Below are 19,665 nucleotides of genomic sequence, written 5' to 3' on the forward strand. Positions count from 1 at the left end.
TTTTTTTTTTTTTTTCCTGGATTGCAACATTTAAAATTTCTTCGTTGTATTGTATGCAGATCCAAGCAATTTTCAACCCAAATTTGCAGTTCTGGTCTCGTTAGTAGTCAGCGTTATCACCATCGGGCTTCCAGCGAGAGGAGACTCTATGTAATGGTGGAATCTGTTGACTTCTTCGATAGTTTCGATCTCGACGCCTTTTCACCGCACTGGCCTCATAACGCCTGCGCTACCTGAAGCAGGACAATCATACCTCACACTGTCTCGGGACTGTAAAAAGCAGTTCTCAGTTGCTTTTAAAAGCAAAGTAATTGTAGCTGGCGAAAGCATCGGCACCTCTTCAAGCAGTGCTGCATAGACTACCGTATTTACCCAATTCCATTGCACCCCCAATTCCAACACGCACCCTATTTTCGGCACCAAAAAAAAAAAATATTTCAAGCCCTGATTCTACCGCGTGCCCGATTTCAGTGACGAAAAAAAAAACTACAAGCCCCGCTTCTAACGTGCATGTGATTTCCGCGAACGAAAATAATTTGCAACCGTTTTTATATTTTGAGGTGAGAACAGGCTGTTTATTGACCCGAACTTTATTCACTGTCACTCTCGGACAGCTCCTTCTCACTCTCCGACCACAACATCTCGTCTTGAGTGCCGTCCATGGCATTAGAAATTCCGCATTTCTTGAAGGCACCTCGGTAGTGACGGGCATGTGATCCACACGAAGCTGCTGTGTGAAGTCAGCCAGCTCATCTTCAAGGTTGGGAAACCTCCCCGCTTGCAGACCGCGGCGGTTTTTGCTTGACATTTTGCACTCAAAGATTCACTTTTTCAGTCTTCGCCAGTCGTGAACACAAGTCTCTGGCACTCCAAAATGATGGGCAGCATGCCTATTCCTGCTCTGTTCTGCGTGCAGAATAACTTTGCGCTTAAAGCTATTCCGTGGCGGACAAGTCTCCTCATGGCCGCTGCATCCATTCTCAAAAACGGTATCGCACGGAGAGCCCGCCGGAGAACACCACCGTCGCGCTACGAACGACGCTATAGCTTGCTACTCACATCGTAAACGCAGCAAAACCGAGGCGAGGCGGTTCGTCCCGTGAATTTTTTTTGTGCCACGCTCACCGACAGAAATGACAAGCACCACACCGGTTGAAAACGGCTCGCGCCTGCGACGCAGAAAACGACAAGCAAGCGTGCCCCCATGGTTGCCAGCAGTTAGTGAGCTCCCACATCGTATAATGGCGATGACGATGGGCAGCTATGGGGCAGTTTCGGTTTGTACTCGAATCCAATGCGCATGCGATTTTGAGACATATTTTCCCCGAAAAAAGGTGCGCGTTGGAATTGGGTAAATACGGTAGATGAGGTAGGGAGAGCCTGCTGTAACTGCCACCAGATGGCTGAAACAGATCCACGTTCTATGGTTGGATTGCGAACACTTAGGCCAGCATTGCCAAGGAGGTCATTGGGACAAGTATTGCTGGATATCGAACATGCTCAATAGTACCGAAGAAGAGTTTCTATGAAAAGATTTCTGCGAATAGGGAGGAGCGAGCCAGCACCACGCGCATAGAAATGTGTGCCCCTTTTTGACATCGGGCAGGTGTGGGGCTGGACCCAGAAGTGCGCGGTGCGTGCGTCTCGCGGATGTTCATTGAATCACCGAGTCAGGCACAAAATGCAGCCAAAATAAATGCCTTCGCTGAGCTTTCCTCACTTGCATTATACGCTGAAGAGAACTTTTTTATTTTCATTTTTGCCATTCCCAGATTACACCTGTTATATGCAGGACCGTATTATGTGCGGGTTTTTACGGTATTTCACCAGATTGGGACCAAAGGTATATTTGAGGCCTGTTCTAGAGTGGCATATCAAAAGAAGGGATACTCTTGGAAAACGAGCTGTGCGCTTGAGTTTTGCACTTGATTGAATAACTAGGGTCGATATTGAGGGCTGGAAGGTAGCATGCCAGCGGCTAATTTGGTTAGCAATTTCCTTTTCTAAACTTGTTGCTGATTTAAATATAGTTTTATTAATGGCAGCATGCTTTCATAATTTCTTTCTTTAGAGCTTTCTTGCAAGTGATGCTTTTGCTTTTCTCAGGCGTAAGCTAGAGAGTGTATCTTGATTTTTTGCATTGCGGTTTTAGCATTATGAGTTGGTGCTTTTGTTTCATCAGTTTGGCTTTTTAGTACTTTTGTTATGCTGACCAAAGCTTGCAAGACAGTGGCCAGCAGCAGCTTTGCCAAGTAGTACGCTTTTCTGTAGACATGAACTTTTTTTTCCCTCTTTTATTTCATACATTGCTTAGCTTTTATGTATAGTGGCTTGGCCTTTATTTATTTATTTATTGCATCATTGTAGTATGTACAAAACTGTAAACCCTTGGCTTTTTGTGGTCAGTGAGATTTGTTCCGAAAGCTTGACTTTTGGCGCTGAACCTTGTTCAGAGCATATTATATGACAGCTCCTGTGTATGTGATATGTTTGGGCATTAATATGCGACTACCTGAAAAGGTAGGGCCACTCATACGTGTTTGGAAGTAGGGGGTCAGTTGGGGGAAGTTGACTTTTTCAATTTTTTTTTCTTTTGTGCTCAGCTTCAAAGGCTTTTAACAATCGATTTCTTTGCTTGGTGTTGGTTTATGCTTAGGAAGAAGCCCTTTCTGGTGACGGAGCCCCTTGTTTTTAACTTTGGGTGCACAGGGCATTGGCTTCTTATGTGTATGCCTTCATACTGGGGTTAATATGCAGCTTTTTAACTACTGCCATTACTGTCCTGGACTGGCCATTATGACCCATTGTCACCTTGTTTGACGTTTCATTCTTGTCAAGTTCTTTATTTATGCTTGAAATTGACTGCTAGGCAGTGCCTTGCTAAGTGCTTATTTTTATTTGTAAACAGCATTTTATAAAGAGCTTTTATTATCTAAAGAGTTCTAACTGGCCCAGATAGTTGCAACATTACCACTTTGATAAGACAGGCAACCCTGGTTTCTAGCTACTGTACTAGAACTTGCTTAATCATTACTCAACCCTAGTTTTTTTTTTTTCCTTCATGCTATTGTCCGATGCAGGCATCTGCATTATACAGAAGGTTTTTGGACACATTCATGACACACACCACATTCTGTATTTTGACATAAGGTGGATTTTATTATTCTTTCTATGCACTGAATACAACTCATTTAACCTCTTTATATTGTTAGCACTTATTATAAACCTGACAGCAAAAAGCCATTCATGTTTGCTGAGGTTATTAAAACATAGTTTTGACATGTGCACAGCAAATGGTCATTCTGCTATGAACTTACTCATGTAGTGTATTAGTAGCTTCTTGTCTCGTCATGCCATCCTAGTTGTTAGGTTTTAACCAGTGATAGAACCTGGCAGTACTGTGTGGATTTTAATCAAATGGGCATTGCCTTAGTATCAACCAAACAAAAAACTAAGCTTGTATCTCAATATAGTAATCGGGATATAGCAAATGGGCACAGGGTTTCATTTTTGAGACATACTCGGATATAGGTACCTAGTGAGGCAGCAGGCGACTGGTTGCATTCAATTTAGTGAATGCTGAGGTTGAAAAGACTTGACTGGCCAGAAAATGAAATTTACTGCTTCCGTACAATTTTAAGATTTTGCAGAAGTTTACAGACATTTCACCGAAGTTTTACTGGCAGCAATTTTTCAATGTGGTCTCACTGTGTTTTCTGTGCGCCACGCGCCTTCGCCCATCAATTTCGCCAGACTATGAGATGGAGTACCGGCTGTCGGAAGAGTTCTGCCGCAGCCACTTCCTGGTGGGCGCCCTCCTGCTGGAACTGCGGGCGGCACTCAGCGAAGTGCAGAAGGTGCGGCAGCGGGCGATCAGCGTCGTCTGCAACCTTCTCGCCAAGCACGCCTTCGATGACCGCTACCAGGGAAAAGTGCGTAAATGGTTTTGCCATTTTAAGCCTTTTAAATTGGATGCAAAGAATCTTGAGCATTGCTGAAAAACAGTGCCTCATGCATAACGTTTGCGTCCATTCACTGTGACATTAACGTGTGGTGTTATCAAGTTGTTCAAATGTTTAGGGGAATCCCCCAAGGTGGAGTAGGTTTGTAATAAGGGAGTAATTACTCATTGGCATCCACTTGAGCGCAGCCATGCGGCTACGAAAGAAAGCTATAGTACAGCTTTCTCAGAAACATCGTAGTTAAAGAAAAAAAAAAAGTCTATCTCAAGTTATCAAGTCTATCAAAGCCTGCCGCGGTGGCTCAGTGGTTACGGCGCTCGGCTGCTGACCCCAAAGACAGGGGTCCGATCCCAGCAGCGGTGGTTGAATTTCTTTGGAGGAGAAATTCTAGAGGCCCGTGTTCTGTGCGATGTCTGCGATGTCAATGCACGTTAAAGAACCCCAGGTGGTCGAAATTTCCGGAGCCCTCCACTACGGCCTCCCTCATAGCCTTAGTCGCTTTGGGACGTTAAACCCCATAAACGAAACGAAACAAGTCTGTCAAGTTATCCAGTCTATCTGCGTCAGCTAGTGATATGTTCTCACCCAGGTGATCAACTCATTCAATAAGATTCTGGCAGCATCTTTGCAAATTATAGAAACATCGCCCAGTGCTGCATAAATAGCACTTGGGGATTATGTGAATAGCAAGTGGGTAAAAGCTTTATGGTGCAGTCGTTCGTGACTGTGCTCAAAATTTATGGCACCTGCAAGGTTTTTGTTTTTTTTTAGAGAAAAGTTTGTACAACAAACCATTCATATACTCAAAGCTAGCCAGCAACACAAGACTTTCGTGAAGCTGAACTAAACATACCTTTGAAAGTTAAGGAGGAATTGCATATGGTTTAGTGTAATCTGCCACCTTCTCCTCTCAGTGCAGCTTCAGTTAACTTTCTTCTGTGCTTTACCACAGTGCACCCATACTGGTTTTTTTTTTTTCTTTCCTTTTTTAAAATTTCTTGCATGCAATAGCTTGTTGCCAGAAAAACCTTGTTACGTTATTCTGTAAACTGGGCTGCCCCACACTGCGTGTTACTGCTTTGGTGAGCTCTGGCCTGTAATAAAATGATGGGTGTAATGTTAACTCTTTCGTTACCACGGGAAAACGACCATTTTTCATATGTCTCAGACAAAAATTTTTTTTAGAAAAAGTGTGATAGATAAAATTATATAAAATGCATAACAGTAATTGAGATAGAATGCGCTTTATAATAAGATTTATTTGAACACATATTCTGCTTGAAATGCTGTGAAAAAAAATCAGTAAACACAACAAAAAATAAAAAAGAACAAAAGTTTTGTGTTTATATGACAATAACTTTCCAAACACTTGTACTAAAAAAATTCTAGAAGTTACAAAACAATTCAAATTCTTTCTAAAACATGGCATTCATTTTTGAAAATTATAACTTGAATAGTTTTCGAGCTAGAATTTTTTTCTTTATGCCTCTTGAAAAGGCTCGTTTGAGAGTGCCCTTGATATGATTTTTACAGTCCAACAAAAAAAAAAAAATTGGAAGTGTAATGTTATGCGCTAAACGAAATCTTGGTAAGCGTAGTTTAAAAAATACAAATCAAAACTTATTTAATTTACGTCAAAAATTGAAAAAAAAAATATAAAACACAACAAAGTATAGGTGCGATATTGCGATATATAGTATGCGATAAGTATAGCTGCGATCTAGCTGCAGAATCAAAATTAAACGTTACAACATCTTCGTCCGAGTCACTGCTGCTCGTCGGATCTTGAAAATCAGCTGCAGAGGCTGAAGAATCACGTGCAGCGGGACTCTTTCGAGCGCGCGAAGCGCCCGACCTTGACGCGACACCATCCTCACTGCGTATTATGTCGCAATAAGCCTATGCTCCAAGGGCACTTCAAAAATGCACGACCGGCGGGTAAATTATGAACTAGGCCGAAAATGGAATTAACCATCTGAACAACAAACCAGATGTGCCCGCACAAGCGGACAGGAAAAACAAAGCGAAACTACCAGGCCAACGTTCCGGGATCGGTTTGCGCAGTTACAGAGTCTGAACCAAAATCTGACAATGCAACATCGTCACCGGAGACTCTGCTACTTGTAGCATAGATAATAATTGCAGTCAACACAGTAGAATTGCGCGCAGCAAGGTTTTTCCGAGCGCGCGCCGTCCGCGCGCCCGACGCCATGCACGGAGCGTCCGCGCCGTACCCTCCGCTTCAAGGGCGTTTCAAAAATTCGCGCGTCATGGGAAATTTGCACTCTACATAGAAACCGAAACTGTAGTCTCTGAAGAACAACTTAGATGGCGCCACATGACCGTAACGGCTATAATGAGGAGCTTCGGTTCACACAAACAGACCGGAACGAGGAATCTGAATGCACAGGCGAGCGTTCTGGGCTCTCGTTGCCCAGTTTGAGCTTCGAAACAATACCTGACGATACAGCATCGTCGTCAGGGTCCGTGCTAATCGATACATCAAAAATATGTGGTGCAAATGCAGCAGAATTGAGTGGAACGGGGTTTTTTCGAGCGAGCGCCATTCCCGATGATGACGGCTTGTTCGGAGCGCCCGACGCCGCACCCCCAACTTCAAGCGCGTCTCAAAAATTGCCACTTTTTGGCAAAAATATAAACTAAACAGGAAGTTGAAGTTCAATGTGTGAACAACAAACCGAATGACTCAGCAAGTCCGTAGTGGCCACGGTCGCGCTGCCGTAGCGCTTCGAATTTTTCGATCACCGGTGATCGAAGCACAGTGGCGTGGTAACGAAAGAGTTAAGAGATCACAAGCGGGCGGAGTGGATGAGGGAACAGACGCAGGTTAATGACATCCTAGTCAAATCAAGAGGAAGAAATGGGCTTGGGCAGGGAATGTAATGCGAAGGCAAGATAACCGCTGGGCCTCAAGGGTGACGGAGTAGATCGTAAGAGAATACAAGCATAGCAGGGAGTGGGAGAAAGTTAGATGGGTGGATGAGATTAAGAACTTTGCGGGAATAGGGTGGCCGCAACTGGCAAAGGACAGGGTTAATTGGAGAGACATGGGAGAGGCCTTTGCCCTGCAGTGGGCGTAGTCAGGCTGATGATGATGATGGTGATGGACTATCTTGCCATAGAGGTCAGAGGATCGGTGCCGATTCCGTGGCCTGTCGGTGCTCCTCCCTCTGAGGCACCAGCTTACTTCGTCTCCCCCACTTCTTCCTCCCCTCAGGCACAGCAAGCCCGAATCGCCTCCCTCTACCTACCCCTCATCTCTGTGCTTCTGGCCAACATCAACCGCTTCAGCAGCAGCACGGAGCAGCAGCAACAGCAGCAACCTGCCGCCGCTGCTTCGGCCGCTTCGGGTGCAGCAGCCTCGTCCAGCACTTCGCCATTGCGGAAGATGAGCAAGGCCGACAGCCTGAACCATGCAGCCAGCGTTGCTGAGGAGCCAGGCACCCCGCAGAGCGTGGCATCGTACCGCAACAGCGTAGCCATCGATGGGCCGTCTTCCCTGCCAGGCTCGGGACGCCACAACCGGGACTCCAACTACCTCTCCATTATCGCTGGACAAGGTGGGTGGAGATTGGTTTCGATCACGTCTCTTCTTATGCCCAAGTGATTTTGAAAGTATCCTGCAGGTGTTGAGGAATGACTTTGATTAAGACAGTCTGAACATTGCGTTGAGACGATTGAAGTCTGTCCACATGTGGGGCCAGCAAAGCCAGCGCAGAATATTTTGACATGTCGATCTTGAAAAACAGTGCATTAACTGATTTTGCCGCAAAAGGAATTACAGTAGTAAAGCAACAAGTTGGACCTCTTGTTTTGCACCTGCTTTGCACCTGTGACCCGGGATTACTTTTCAGAGTTGCAATCTTGGTTTCATTGAATTATGGTGTCGCATGATAGTAGTAATAATGCATCTAGCTCCGGCCTATTCACAAGCTAAGCGACACACACCGTACATTGCAGTCTTTGGGTCGACTCCCCTATCTTGCAGCCCTCGCTGGCCAAAAAAAATAAAAGTGGCTCTAAATAGAAGTGGATGCATACTCCCCACCCCGTCCCCTCTCTTCTTCCCACCCTTCTTAGGATGGCATCACGGTATTATGCACAACTCATAGCAAAAAAAGAAAAACATAATGCTGAGGATGCAATCACAAAGCCAGCATTCAGAGGAAAATGGAGATTAAAGGCAATAGCTACACTCCATCCTGCTTTCCATACTTGCATGCGGCAAACTGAACTTTCGAACTGCCAGTGGTCCTGTAGTTTTGGATTATGGCATGACATATGCTTGGGAGGATACTGGAAGTTTTCTGTCGCGCTGGTCCTATTTGCACACAAATGAATGCATTTTAGTCACATGGACCTCCATGCATCCTGCCTGGAAAGGGCACTGGCACAAGGCGCTTACTGTCAGCAGCTCAGCTGGTACTGGCTTAGACCCCACAAATTCTTCGACTCTGCTTAAGGTCGACGGTCCCCATTCTAAACCATTAATGGTTTAGTGGCATGAAAATAAAATATGTTTAGTATGAAATCGTCTCCACATCTTTCACTGAGAGCTTTGTCTTGTTTCATCAGTAAGAAGTTATGTGTCAGGTGTGTCACCAATAGCTCCTATGCACAGTCTTTGTCAAAAGTAACCAGGCTGCATGGTTTGCTTCTAGCTCGTACAGTGGAGCCCTTACAGCTTCCCTGAAGCTGAAATGGTCGTTAAAGGTAAGGACTGGGGGTCTTCTTACCTTCCAACACCTGTCGATCTTTAGGAAAGCCACAAGGGCTCCACTATACAAGCTAGAAGCAAACCATGCAGCCTGGTTACTTTTGACAAAGACTGTACCTGAATAACTGAATTGGTATTTGATATACACAAGGTATGATTCATTTCTTTTTTTGCGTGTGGCCTTACTTAGGTGGAATACTTGTTCGTGTGTGATGTCTTTTGTGTGTGTATCTCTTACGTGTGTGTACATGTATGTGCACTTGTGTACTAGTATGTGCGTGTGTTTCATACATTCGTGTACCGTGTTGTGCTTTTAGAGCTCCCTGTGTCTTCTTCGTACGTGTGAAACTTCGCGAGCGTCGTGCGCAAAGTCCTCCATATTTTTTTTTCTTCTCCTCCTTTCTCTCTGACTTGTGCGCCACGCTCTTTAGCCTCTCCACCGCTTCCTCTAATGAAGAGGACGGCTTGGCTAAAATGGCGCCTCTCACATTCCTCAAGTAGTAAGTAGCGAAGTCAGTGTCGTCGCCAAGGCCCGCAGCATAGACCTTTCTCCTTTTTTTTTTTCGCTTTGTCCGTAGAGTGCATTCTTTTGGGCTTTGTTCTACTAGCAGCTTCTGTTCTGCTCATTTCTCATGCGCTTATGTGTAGTTGGCACATTTTGCTGCCAGCCTTGCTCTCTGATGGCTTGGCTCTCTTATGTTTGCTTTTTGTGTAGTTGAATAACACTAAACGTGCTGAAATGCGCATTTTTACCTCTACTCCATTGTATCGGACTACAAACACAGAGACTATATATCCACAGGGACATTTAAACGTTGGCTCTTTCACTCACTTGCTGTATTTGCGGTTCACTATTAACATAGTTATCCTGATACATAATGGGGTGAGAACCTGCAAATCGTGTTGTTTTTTTTTTTTTGAGGGAGTCTATAATGTTTCGTCTTTGTTATTATAAAATTTCTTTTTTTTTTTGTTTGTGGTGCAGAAGTATAGTAGTTATGGGGAAGTTGTGACAAGCTTTGATGAGTTTACATGCCACGAAGCTGAGTACTTATAATTCTCAAAGCTTGCTGAAAAAAAACAAAAAACTTTGGGCCATGGGCATTGTGCCACTCAACCATACCAAACTGAGTGGAGCGTTGATCAGACCTTGATGCAATCTGTTGCTGGGCATATTCATTTTTTGTCATAGGTGTTGGTAAACGTGAACTAATTAGTGCATGTCAGCGTTTACATCCCTTGGGATTCAGATTGCATGCTTTTTGCAGAATTCCAGATTTCCAGTCACTTGTTTAGAGGGTTGCATTTTTTATGCCAGCTGAAAATTTTGACTTGTGAAGAATTTTTGGGGGTGCTGATACACTTTTCATGTATTTTGTAGCGTAACTGGTGCTTTTGAGCCTAAAACTTGACATTGCATATGTAATGTCATTATGAACTTGCTTTGTTTGAACATTTTTGGCATTCAATCAATGCCCTTTTCTTTTTTTTTTTTGCTGCATACGCAATGCTCACAGTGAAGTTTCTTCATAGCATAAGAACAAGCAGGGCACACTTGATGGTTTGATTTTTCAATGTCACACATGCTAAGAGCTTGGAAATCTGGATTTATTTATGCCCGTCATTTTGCATGAATTTTTGCACCTTGTTGGTAGAAAATGGTGTAACTTTGCCACTAGGCTGCCTGCAGCTTAGTTTGTAGCTGAAAAGTGTGCATAAGCTGCCTGCTTAGCCATCAATTTGACTGTGTTCCTTGAGTCAACCTTTGATCTACCTAAAAACATCAACCAGAGTAGGCAGGAGTGTTTTCTGGTGTGCAAGCAAATATTTTTAAACATTATCAATAAGAGATCTAGTGTGCACCAGACTTGTCATAAATGCTGTTTCTACCAATCCAGCTTTATTTCTATCCAAGACTGCAACTTCCATTTTGCCTCTAGCATTTCAAGAATAATAAAGTCTGATCCTTTTTTTCTTTATATGATCAAATTTTTCAGTGATGTCACTGTTTTGAAATACAACTTGCAAGTGCCTTTCCTGCAATTGGGCTTGAAAAGGGGACAAACTAATAGGACAGTGCCTGGGAAGTGTTCTTTATTTAATGATAATGACAATTGGTTTTCAGGTAAGGGGCGGGATAGAGGAGGGAGTGAAAGAAGAAAGGAAGAAAGAGGTGCTGCAGTGGAAGTCTCTGGGGATTTGCCATGCACATATTTTGCAGTTTCAGATTAGCGGATTATTCAGTGGCTGTTCTCTCTAGTATAGTACCACATGCAAAACTTGGTGTTAGGTTGTATGTTTGACAAAAAAGCAATGTTCATTTTGTTCATTCTTTAAATCATTGCAATGGGGTGCACTGCTGAGAAGTGCAGAGTCTTACGTTTGGTACTTTATGCCAGATGCAACTCTGAAGCATTGTCAGTAACATAAGAGGTATCGAAGCTGCTTACAAGTAGCATGCTCTGCAATTGCTTGACTGGAAGCATGTCATGCAGCATATCTGTATGGCTTAACAAAGTATCGTAACCATAGGTGTGCATTCAAAGCCTCCCAACAGGACCCCGTGAGCGCTGCAGCTTTAATCAGAAAAAATGGGCGAGCAGATTGATAGGACCGGAAAGGAAATTACCATGGGGTGGTATGCAAACAAGCGAATAATTACTATTAACATTTGCATCAGTGCTGCCTTGTAGGTTCATAAGATACGCAGCTAACCCAGAACTTCACATCAAAAAATAAAAAAGAATGCCCTGGTTCTAGGTTTACAGTCAATATCACAGTCTCTTTACCAACTAAGTCAACTAGACGGCTTTGCAAGGCTAAATTGGCCTACAGCTGAGGAGAAACAGTGTTAGCTCAGTGTGTTTAATGTGTGTATAAAGGTGAAAGGCTGCACCTGAGTACAGCTTTTTGGCATGTGTGTTCACTCTCCCTGCATTTGTTCATATATATATCTTGTGTGTTTGTGTGATGTGTTTTTTGCTTTAGGTTGTTGAACATGAAGTGAAGCCTGGAATGCATTGTTTCAGTGAGCAGAGTGATCACATAAATCTAGCAGGGTGTTTGTGTTTGCGTTAAAGGAGACAAACATTAGGAAGGGAAAAAAGTTAATTATACAGGGAAGGATTCATCTTCTCTTAGTATATTTATGCCAAGGGGGGGCTTGGTTTGTTTCACTTGAACTATGTGCTGTAGAACAAAGAAGTAAAACTAAAGAGAGAAAAAAGAAAAAGTATAGAAAAGTATGGCTTTGAGGCATCATGTTCATTTAAACACCTGCCCAGGTAAGGTAAAAAAGTGGGATTCATATCGGCTGATAACAATGCATAACAACATGGGAAAACAGAGCTGTAGTCCCATGTTGTTATGCATTGTTATCAGCCGATATGAATCCCACTTTTTTACCTTACCTCAGCAGGTGTTTGATATGTTCACATTCTTGGGTTTCTTTTAATATCACTTAGATATGCATTTTTGTGCTGTCTTTTGTTTGGTTGTTGGGTTCACGCTCCGTCATGCAGCTCATCTCTGGTTATCAGCGGATATATAAGTGGGCCTGACTTCTTTTGTCCTCATTAAAGTTGAAAGTTGCACTTCTTTCCTGTCATCTCTACCCTTTTTCCTGTGAACGTCTTTTTAACGCACACCCTTTCAAATTATGGTTACATCCCATGGTTCATGCAGGTCGCTCATCGTTGGACTTCACGGACGGCATGCATTCTTAGTGTACCGCTGTTGATATTTGAAGATTGTTCAAAATATTTGCTACTCATTCACTCTTGTGTTGGTGCTTGTAGAGTGCTCTACTTTCTTCTTTGTCTGTGGTCGCTAGTTTACCTGCCAAGTGCCTTGTTTAACTAACGACTTGTTTTCTTGGCCCAATTTTTTTGCACCCATGTGATGCTTTTGTGCCACAGTTTTGGTGCACGCACATTAGGTTACGCATTACGTTATTCCTAACAATGGGAAAAAGGTGCAGAACCGACTAGGGTAGGAACCAAAAAAAGGTGCACCACGAATGCCTTGGCCACTCGTAGTAGCAGTTGTCTTATGTTCTGTAAACAACAAAACTGGTGCAGCTGCTGATACCTGTGGCATGCTTTTAGGCTTCTTAATTCTGGTCTCTCTTTGTATTTTTATTTTTAATTTCCTGCTAATCTCCGTTCTGCTGCAGCCCCGCTTCCACACATGGGAGTAACCTTTGCCACCAACGGCTCTTGCACTTCGTTGGAGAGCGAATCATCCACGCCGTCCAGCTCGTCCACCAGGGAGATCGATGCACCAGTCCGCAATGGGGATGTCGGAGCTGCACAGCTGTGTTTCACACGGGATGGGAGTCTTGTGAGCAAAGGTCATGCTAGGTGAGTCACACTGCTGTGTATGCCATACTGTGCAGGTTGGAAGTACTGAAACCCTCACAGACAAAAGGGGATCCTGAAACTCTGCTGCTTCCTTTTGCATTTTTTTTTTTAATTTGACGGTGATATCATCCATGAAAGACATGAGAGCACAAAACAGCTACACGGACGAGTAAAGGAACAGGACGAGCGCTGCACTTTAAACAGGATTTATTCAGGGAAGAATGTTTATATAGCCTTTGCCCTTATCCATGCTCTCGATCGCAGATAATCACCTCTCACAGATGTGCATCAAGAAACAGCATTTCACTGTGGCGAAGAACAACGGACGTGTCACTAATGCAACTATCACCTCTCTTCTTGATATAGAAGGCTTGCACAAGCTCACGTTATGTCCTATCTCGGCTATCTCTGTCCTAACACGGCCTTACTCGTCCGTGTTGCCGTTTTGCGCTCTCATGTCTTTCACGAATATGCACCAACAAGCCAAGCTTCAAGTACTTCTTATATCATCCATGGCTGTTGTTGCATTTCGATGATGGCTCTTGTTGCATTTCGATGGGTTTTGTTGCATCGCCAAATATGAAGTGCTTTATTGTCGGTTTCCTGTTGTTTTTATTTGTTTCTTTTCCTCGTACAAGAGGGTATTACTGCCAGGCCCACTTTTTGAAACCTGTTTTAAATGAGATCTTCTATAGAGCTTCTTGCCTGAGCATGTTTGTTTGTTTTTCTTTGGTCAGTCGAGCTCAGTTGCTCTGTGTTGAATGCAGCTCCTCTTGTGAAGATTCAGTACTGCGCTGCAAACCGACCAATGGAATGCACCATGAAAAATAAGAAATAGCAGTCACATGTCTGGAAATTGAATATTTTTAATGACAGGTGATAAGGAAACACACATTTTGGCAGCAGACAGGAACGAGATGGCTGTGAAATGACCAGTTTTAAGATTGGTAACCAGAAAATAGGGGACAAGACAGTGATGGGAGAAATACAGTGGAATGGCTTGAAAAAATGCTTTATATTGAAAGTTTGCTCTCATATCACTGTCATTGCACTTTTAGTAGCAAAGAACTGGCCGTAAGCTTTTTGTATTACGACCACTCTATGCACTCTATGCTGTGTTTGTAGTGCGACCTAATTATTGCCTCCCTGACCGTGTGTGTTGGCAGGTCACAGTCCTTGCCATTTGCGAGCCCCACAGGCATTGTTAGGTATGACAAGTTTGAGCCCTCCGAGATCAAGGACCTCCTGGTCTGCTTCCTCTACCTCATCAAACAGCTCAACGAAGGTTTGTGGAAGCACATTATTAAGCACACTTTTTTTCCCATTGTATAGGGTGGGCTTAGCAGATATGTAAGGGTGAGCCTTTCATAAAACGTACGTACTAGAAATTCAAGTTGCTGAATGTGTTCTATGGCTTGTATACCAACAGCGTTCACTCTGGATATAAAAGACAGGAAAAGAAACTTTTACTTTAGTAAGGAGTCATTCTTGACTCCAACACAATTTAAAAATCAATCAATTACTAAGTCGAAATGAACTACCGGTGGCTATTGTTGGAACTTTTAGGAAAGGGTATTGGCTACAACGTATAGAAGAGTTATCACACAGCTTCTACTATGACAGGAGACTTGGAGAACATGAAAATTTGACACGTAAATAGGTGCCACTAGGTTAGTGTAAACGTTGCCTGCTGTGATGGCTCAGTGGCTTTGTCATTTGGCTGCTGGGCCTAAAATTCTTGTATCAGATCCCTCCATTCTGAGATGGTGAACCCACACATACTGCATTTGGTGTGAATATTTGCTCACTGCTTATGAGAGACTCATTTTGGGCAGGCGTATCTGAGCAATGCATAGATTTCGAAATTTGTCATTTTTTTTTTTTTTTCCAAAATTTACTTCTGGGTTCATTTTTCTTGCTGGGGTTTGCATAATGCTGCTATATAGACCTTTTCACAAAAAGAGGCTGTCACCGTCTGGAAGACGAAGTAATCAGCTTTAGCTGTTTGGTTTATTAGAATTGATATGAATGAGATTAAAGGGATGTACACCAATGGGAATATGAATAGTTCCACCTCTATCCACCATATTGGACCGTGACGTCATTATTGGCATGTGACAGGTGGTTGTTTCTACAATGCTATTGTAGATGGAGCTACAAGTCTCAGCGCGAGATGTGCTGTTTTCTAGTTGCTGCCACAGATGGCATTGTGATCTCAGGGTGGTAGCAGACCCCACGAAATCTCGAAAGGTGATGAGTAGTTGCTGTCACAGATGGCGCTAATGCTCTTAAAAGAGGTCCATGGGCGCTACCATATTGGGCATTGGGCTGTGCTCGTAGTACAGGAGATAGTTGGGGAGGAAGCTCCCCCACGCTCTCCTCACAGCCCATAAAACCGATTTTCCTGAGGGTTGCAAAAAAGTATAGCGTGTGCAGATTAGTTTTAACAGCTGTTTGGTTGGAACTAAAGTAAATAGCGTTATTCCTGGGAACATAAATTGTGCCCTTTTTTTTTTTTACTTTGGGTGAAGTCATGCGCAGGTTACATAGGACATATATGCAAGCATGTTTGTTGTGTATTTTTTTTTTTCAGACCTACTCATTGGATGGTGGCAGCAGTGCCGAGACTGCGACTTACTCGACTTCTTTCACCTCTTGGAGTAAGCACTTTTTTTTGTTTCGTTTTGATTTCTTTCACATGGATGTCCATGTTGCTGTTAGTTTTTACTGACAGTAAACAAAGTATTGCCTGCAAGCTCTCTTTTCTCTAATAGTTGCATAGATCTTTATGCTTGGTTTTTCGCTTACCATGCAGGCTTTGTTTGCATCAGTTCAGGTACATGGGCAAGAAGCACATCCTCAAGGGAAGGTGAGTCTTTGAAACCTTAACACCTTTACTTCTGTATTCCATTCAACCTAGAAAAGCCACATCGGGTATACATAAACAGTGCGCTTAGGGCAGTACAGTCAAACCTCGTTAATTCGGCCCCCGTTAATTCGGAAATTCGGATAATTTGGCCCGCTCACTCCCTCCCTTCAAAAATGTACATAGGTCTATGGCAGCAAACTCTAGCTAATTCGGCGCAAAATTACGCGCGCGCCGCTTAATTCGGACTGGAGACGGGGCCAGGGCCGGCGCTGAAGTGAGTTTTAGGAGCACGCATCGCTATGGCCATCAGCCGGAAACCACTCTCCATTCCGAAACCGAAACGGTGGTTCAAGGTGAGTTTTCAGAGCACGCATCGCTACTGTCATCACTTCGAGCGAGAATGAGAAGGCCTGAGGCGTGCGTGCGCGGTCGTCGGCATTCTTTCCTTCGTGTGTTGCGTGCGCGTCAGGGCTGCCATTTTGTGATTTTCCGAGTGCGGATTAGGCTTGCTAGGCGTGCTGGGCGCACGGCGTGGTTGGGCCGTGACAGTGCGCCGTTCGCGTTTGTGGTGCTGCTGTGCTGTTGTGCTCCACTATGATGGCTACGCCTGCCAAGAGGGCTAAGTACGTGGCCAAGGACTTGGGGACTAAAGTGGATATTCTGAAGGCGCTGAAAGATGGCGTTTCCCGCGAAGAAGTGATGCGTCGGTTTGACGTGAAAAGAAGCACACTGGGAACATACGTGAAAAATGAAGCGCAAATCTTTGAAGCTTTCCAAAATGAAAAGTTTCATGCATCTCGCAAGCGCATGCGAACCGCAGCACACCCTCAACTGGAAGATGCGTTGTTGCAATGGGTTCGCACCGCACGGGACGCACGACTCCCACTAAGTGGCCCATTAATCTGCGCGCAAGCAGAAAGCTATGCCCTCTGCATGAACATTGATTCTTTCAAAGCGTCGGAGGGCTGGCTTGCACGTTTTAAGGAACGACATGGGCTAGTATTCAAGACCGTGTGCGGAGAGAGAGGTGCGGTGGATGAAGGCGTCGTCAAGGACTGGCAGAACGTCCACCTTCACGAACACATCGCAGCCTACAGCCCAAACGATGTGTTCAACGCGGACGAGACCGCACTATTTTATAAAGCACTGCCAGAAAAGACAATTACTTTTAAGGGGGACCCTTGCACCGGCGGGAAGCGAAGCAAGGAGCATGTGACCGTGCTTTTAGCGGCCAATACGACGGGCACGGAGCGCCTTCCTCTTCTCGTCATCGGAAAGGCGCTAAAACCAAGATGTTTTAATAACATCAAGCACCTTCCGGTTGACTACCGCGCAAAACGGAAGGCGTGGATGACTGCCGAAATATTTCGCTCCTGGTTGCAGGAGCTGGACCGGCGGTTCAAAGCCAAGAAACGGAACGTGCTGCTAGTTGTTGACAACTGCACCGCGCACTGCAGCGTTTCTGATCTTCAGGCGCTCCGACTTGTTTTTCTACCGCCAAACACGACCTCCGCCCTACAGCCTATGGACCAAGGCATCATCCACTACGTCAAGAAAAAATATCGAAAGCAAATTTTGGAGCGTATGCTTCTTTGCATAGACAGAAGGCAAGCTTACAATGTAACGCTCCTGAGCGCTATCCACATTTTGGCGCACGTGTGGACCAACACGCCGGCAGCAGTGGTGGCGAACTGCTTCAGGCATAGTGGATTTGGACAACCGGAGTCTTCTGAAAGTCCGGACGTCGCAGCGCCTGACGAGGATGAAGAAGATGAAGGAGCACTCACTGCCCTGCTTCCCGCCGAAGTACAGCTCGTCGACTATTTCGGCATCGATGACGGTGTTACCGTAGCCGGTCAGTTAAGCGATGCGGAAATTATCGCCGATGCCCTCGGTGCGACGGACGAATTGTCCGACGAAGTATCCGACGAAGACGGCCCCCGCAAAGAACTTCCGGTACGGCGTAACGCCAGAGAAGCTGCGGATGCCCTCGCCGTTTTGGAGGAATTTTGCTTTGATGCCCCGAATAACACGCGTGCACTGGAGGGGTTGGCACATGTGCGAAAACTCGTCCTTGCCGCCCAGCTTTCCACGAAAAAACAAACAACCATTACCGACTTCTTTGCAAAGTAAAGGTACGCAATAAAATCTTCGTTCATGGGCTGTTTTTGTTGTTCATTCGATAATTCGGCATTCGGTTAATTCGGACAAATTTTTTACTCCCGTGAGATCCGAATTAACGAGGTTTTACTGTACGTGTCCTTCTATTACTTCAGTCTCTTGCATCATGAGCCTCAACCTATCCATTAAGCAGAATCATCATCATCATCATCAGCCTGACTACGCCCACTGCAGGGCAAAGCCCTCTCCCATGTCTCTCCAATTAACCCTGTCCTTCGCCATTTGCGGCCACCGTACTTCCGCAAATTTCTTAATCTCATTCGCCCGCCGAACTTTCTGGCGCCCCCTGCTATGCTTGCCTTCTCTTGGAATCCACTCCGTTGCCCTTAAGGACCAGCGGTTATCCTGCCTTCGCATTACATGCCCTGCTGAAGCCCATTTCTTCCTCTTGATTTCAAATAGGATGTCATTAACCCGCGTTTGTTCCCTCACCCACTCCGCCCTCTTCCGATCTCTTAACGTTACACCTATCATTTTCCTTTCCATAGCTCGCTGCGTTGTTCTTAACTTAAGCTGAACCCTCTTTGTTAGCCTCCACGTTTCTGCCCCATTGGTTAGTACCGGTAAGATACAGCTGTTGTAAGCAGAACCAGCTGGTCAAAATTTCTGCTGTGCTGCATTAGCGAGGGTTGTGGCGTAATGTGGAGATCAGCCAGTAGCAGCACTTGGGAGCTGCAGACATGAATGTGAATGGGAGTTGATTAATAAAGGGCCTAATACGTGGATTGATGTATTTTAATAGTAGCTGTAAAAAAGACTGAACACCATCCTTTTGAGTTCTGCTGTGATGTCAGCCATCTCTGCTAGATTTGTTTCTATGTAAAACAGGTAATTCTTCCGTTGCTGTACAGACTTGCTCATTTCGAAAGGATTGCGTTAACTGTGCCATTCTTTTGCTGGAAAAGGAACCAGCAGGGTTCGAGCTCCCAGGCCAAGGCTATGACTCTTCCTGCCCGGACAGCCCCGCCCAGTTTCACCCAGCGGTGCAACAGCACCTACAGCGAGAATGCAGCTATGGGTGAGCACATTGCTTCAGCTCCCTTTTGTCGGTTTTAGCTCTTTCTAGTGCTGAAGGGTTTGCTCTGCTGGCAGTGGTAAACGCTGCTGTCATTGACAAGCTTCTGGCAAAGCCATCTTTCTGCAAACAGATGCACTCTAAGCCAGTAAGATGCACCTGTTGTTCACTGGAAAGGGTTTCCATAGGAAAAGGTACTCGTGGAAAAGAACAGCCATAAAGTTTTATGGGGTGCAGTCAGTGTTCCTCATAGACAGTTCCTTGTCGCTTTTGTGAAGACTAGAATGCTGCGCTTTTTGTGCCACTTGCTTTTTATGATTGTCGTTCACATTAAGAGAGCACCTAACCGTTGCTAACAGGACTGTGCACAGAGACTGGGAAGTTCAGTGTCAGATGTTGTTAGAGAAATTGGCATGCTTTGAAGTGTAAGCAAATGGAGAGTTCTCTGTGCTTAAAGGGCAACTGCAGCACTTTTTGACAATTTCGCTATATTTAAGGATTCAAATTTATATAAGCTGTACGTAAAGCATGCCAAGTGT

General features: G+C 44.6%; 1 protein-coding gene across 5 annotated transcripts in view; it reads left to right on the forward strand.

Annotated features, from left to right (window-relative positions):
* Positions 1-19,665, forward strand: part of Ziz (dedicator of cytokinesis protein Ziz) — a 168,183-nt gene that overhangs the window by 129,380 nt on the left and 19,138 nt on the right. For all 5 annotated transcript variants that reach the window (XM_089545897.1, XM_089545898.1, XM_089545894.1 and 2 more), the window contains 7 exons: positions 3,754-3,932; positions 7,201-7,543; positions 12,875-13,061; positions 14,228-14,346; positions 15,655-15,721; positions 15,877-15,930; positions 19,017-19,129. In XM_089545897.1, the coding sequence (XP_089402023.1) occupies positions 3,754-3,932; positions 7,201-7,543; positions 12,875-13,061; positions 14,228-14,346; positions 15,655-15,721; positions 15,877-15,930; positions 19,017-19,129 (1,062 nt within the window). The remainder of the gene's footprint in view (positions 1-3,753; positions 3,933-7,200; positions 7,544-12,874; positions 13,062-14,227; positions 14,347-15,654; positions 15,722-15,876; positions 15,931-19,016; positions 19,130-19,665) is intronic.

Source organism: Amblyomma mixtum, chromosome 5 (genome assembly GCF_055824585.1).
Source record: "Amblyomma mixtum isolate Tamu chromosome 5, ASM5582458v1, whole genome shotgun sequence".
NCBI classification, from domain to species: domain Eukaryota; kingdom Metazoa; phylum Arthropoda; class Arachnida; order Ixodida; family Ixodidae; genus Amblyomma; species Amblyomma mixtum.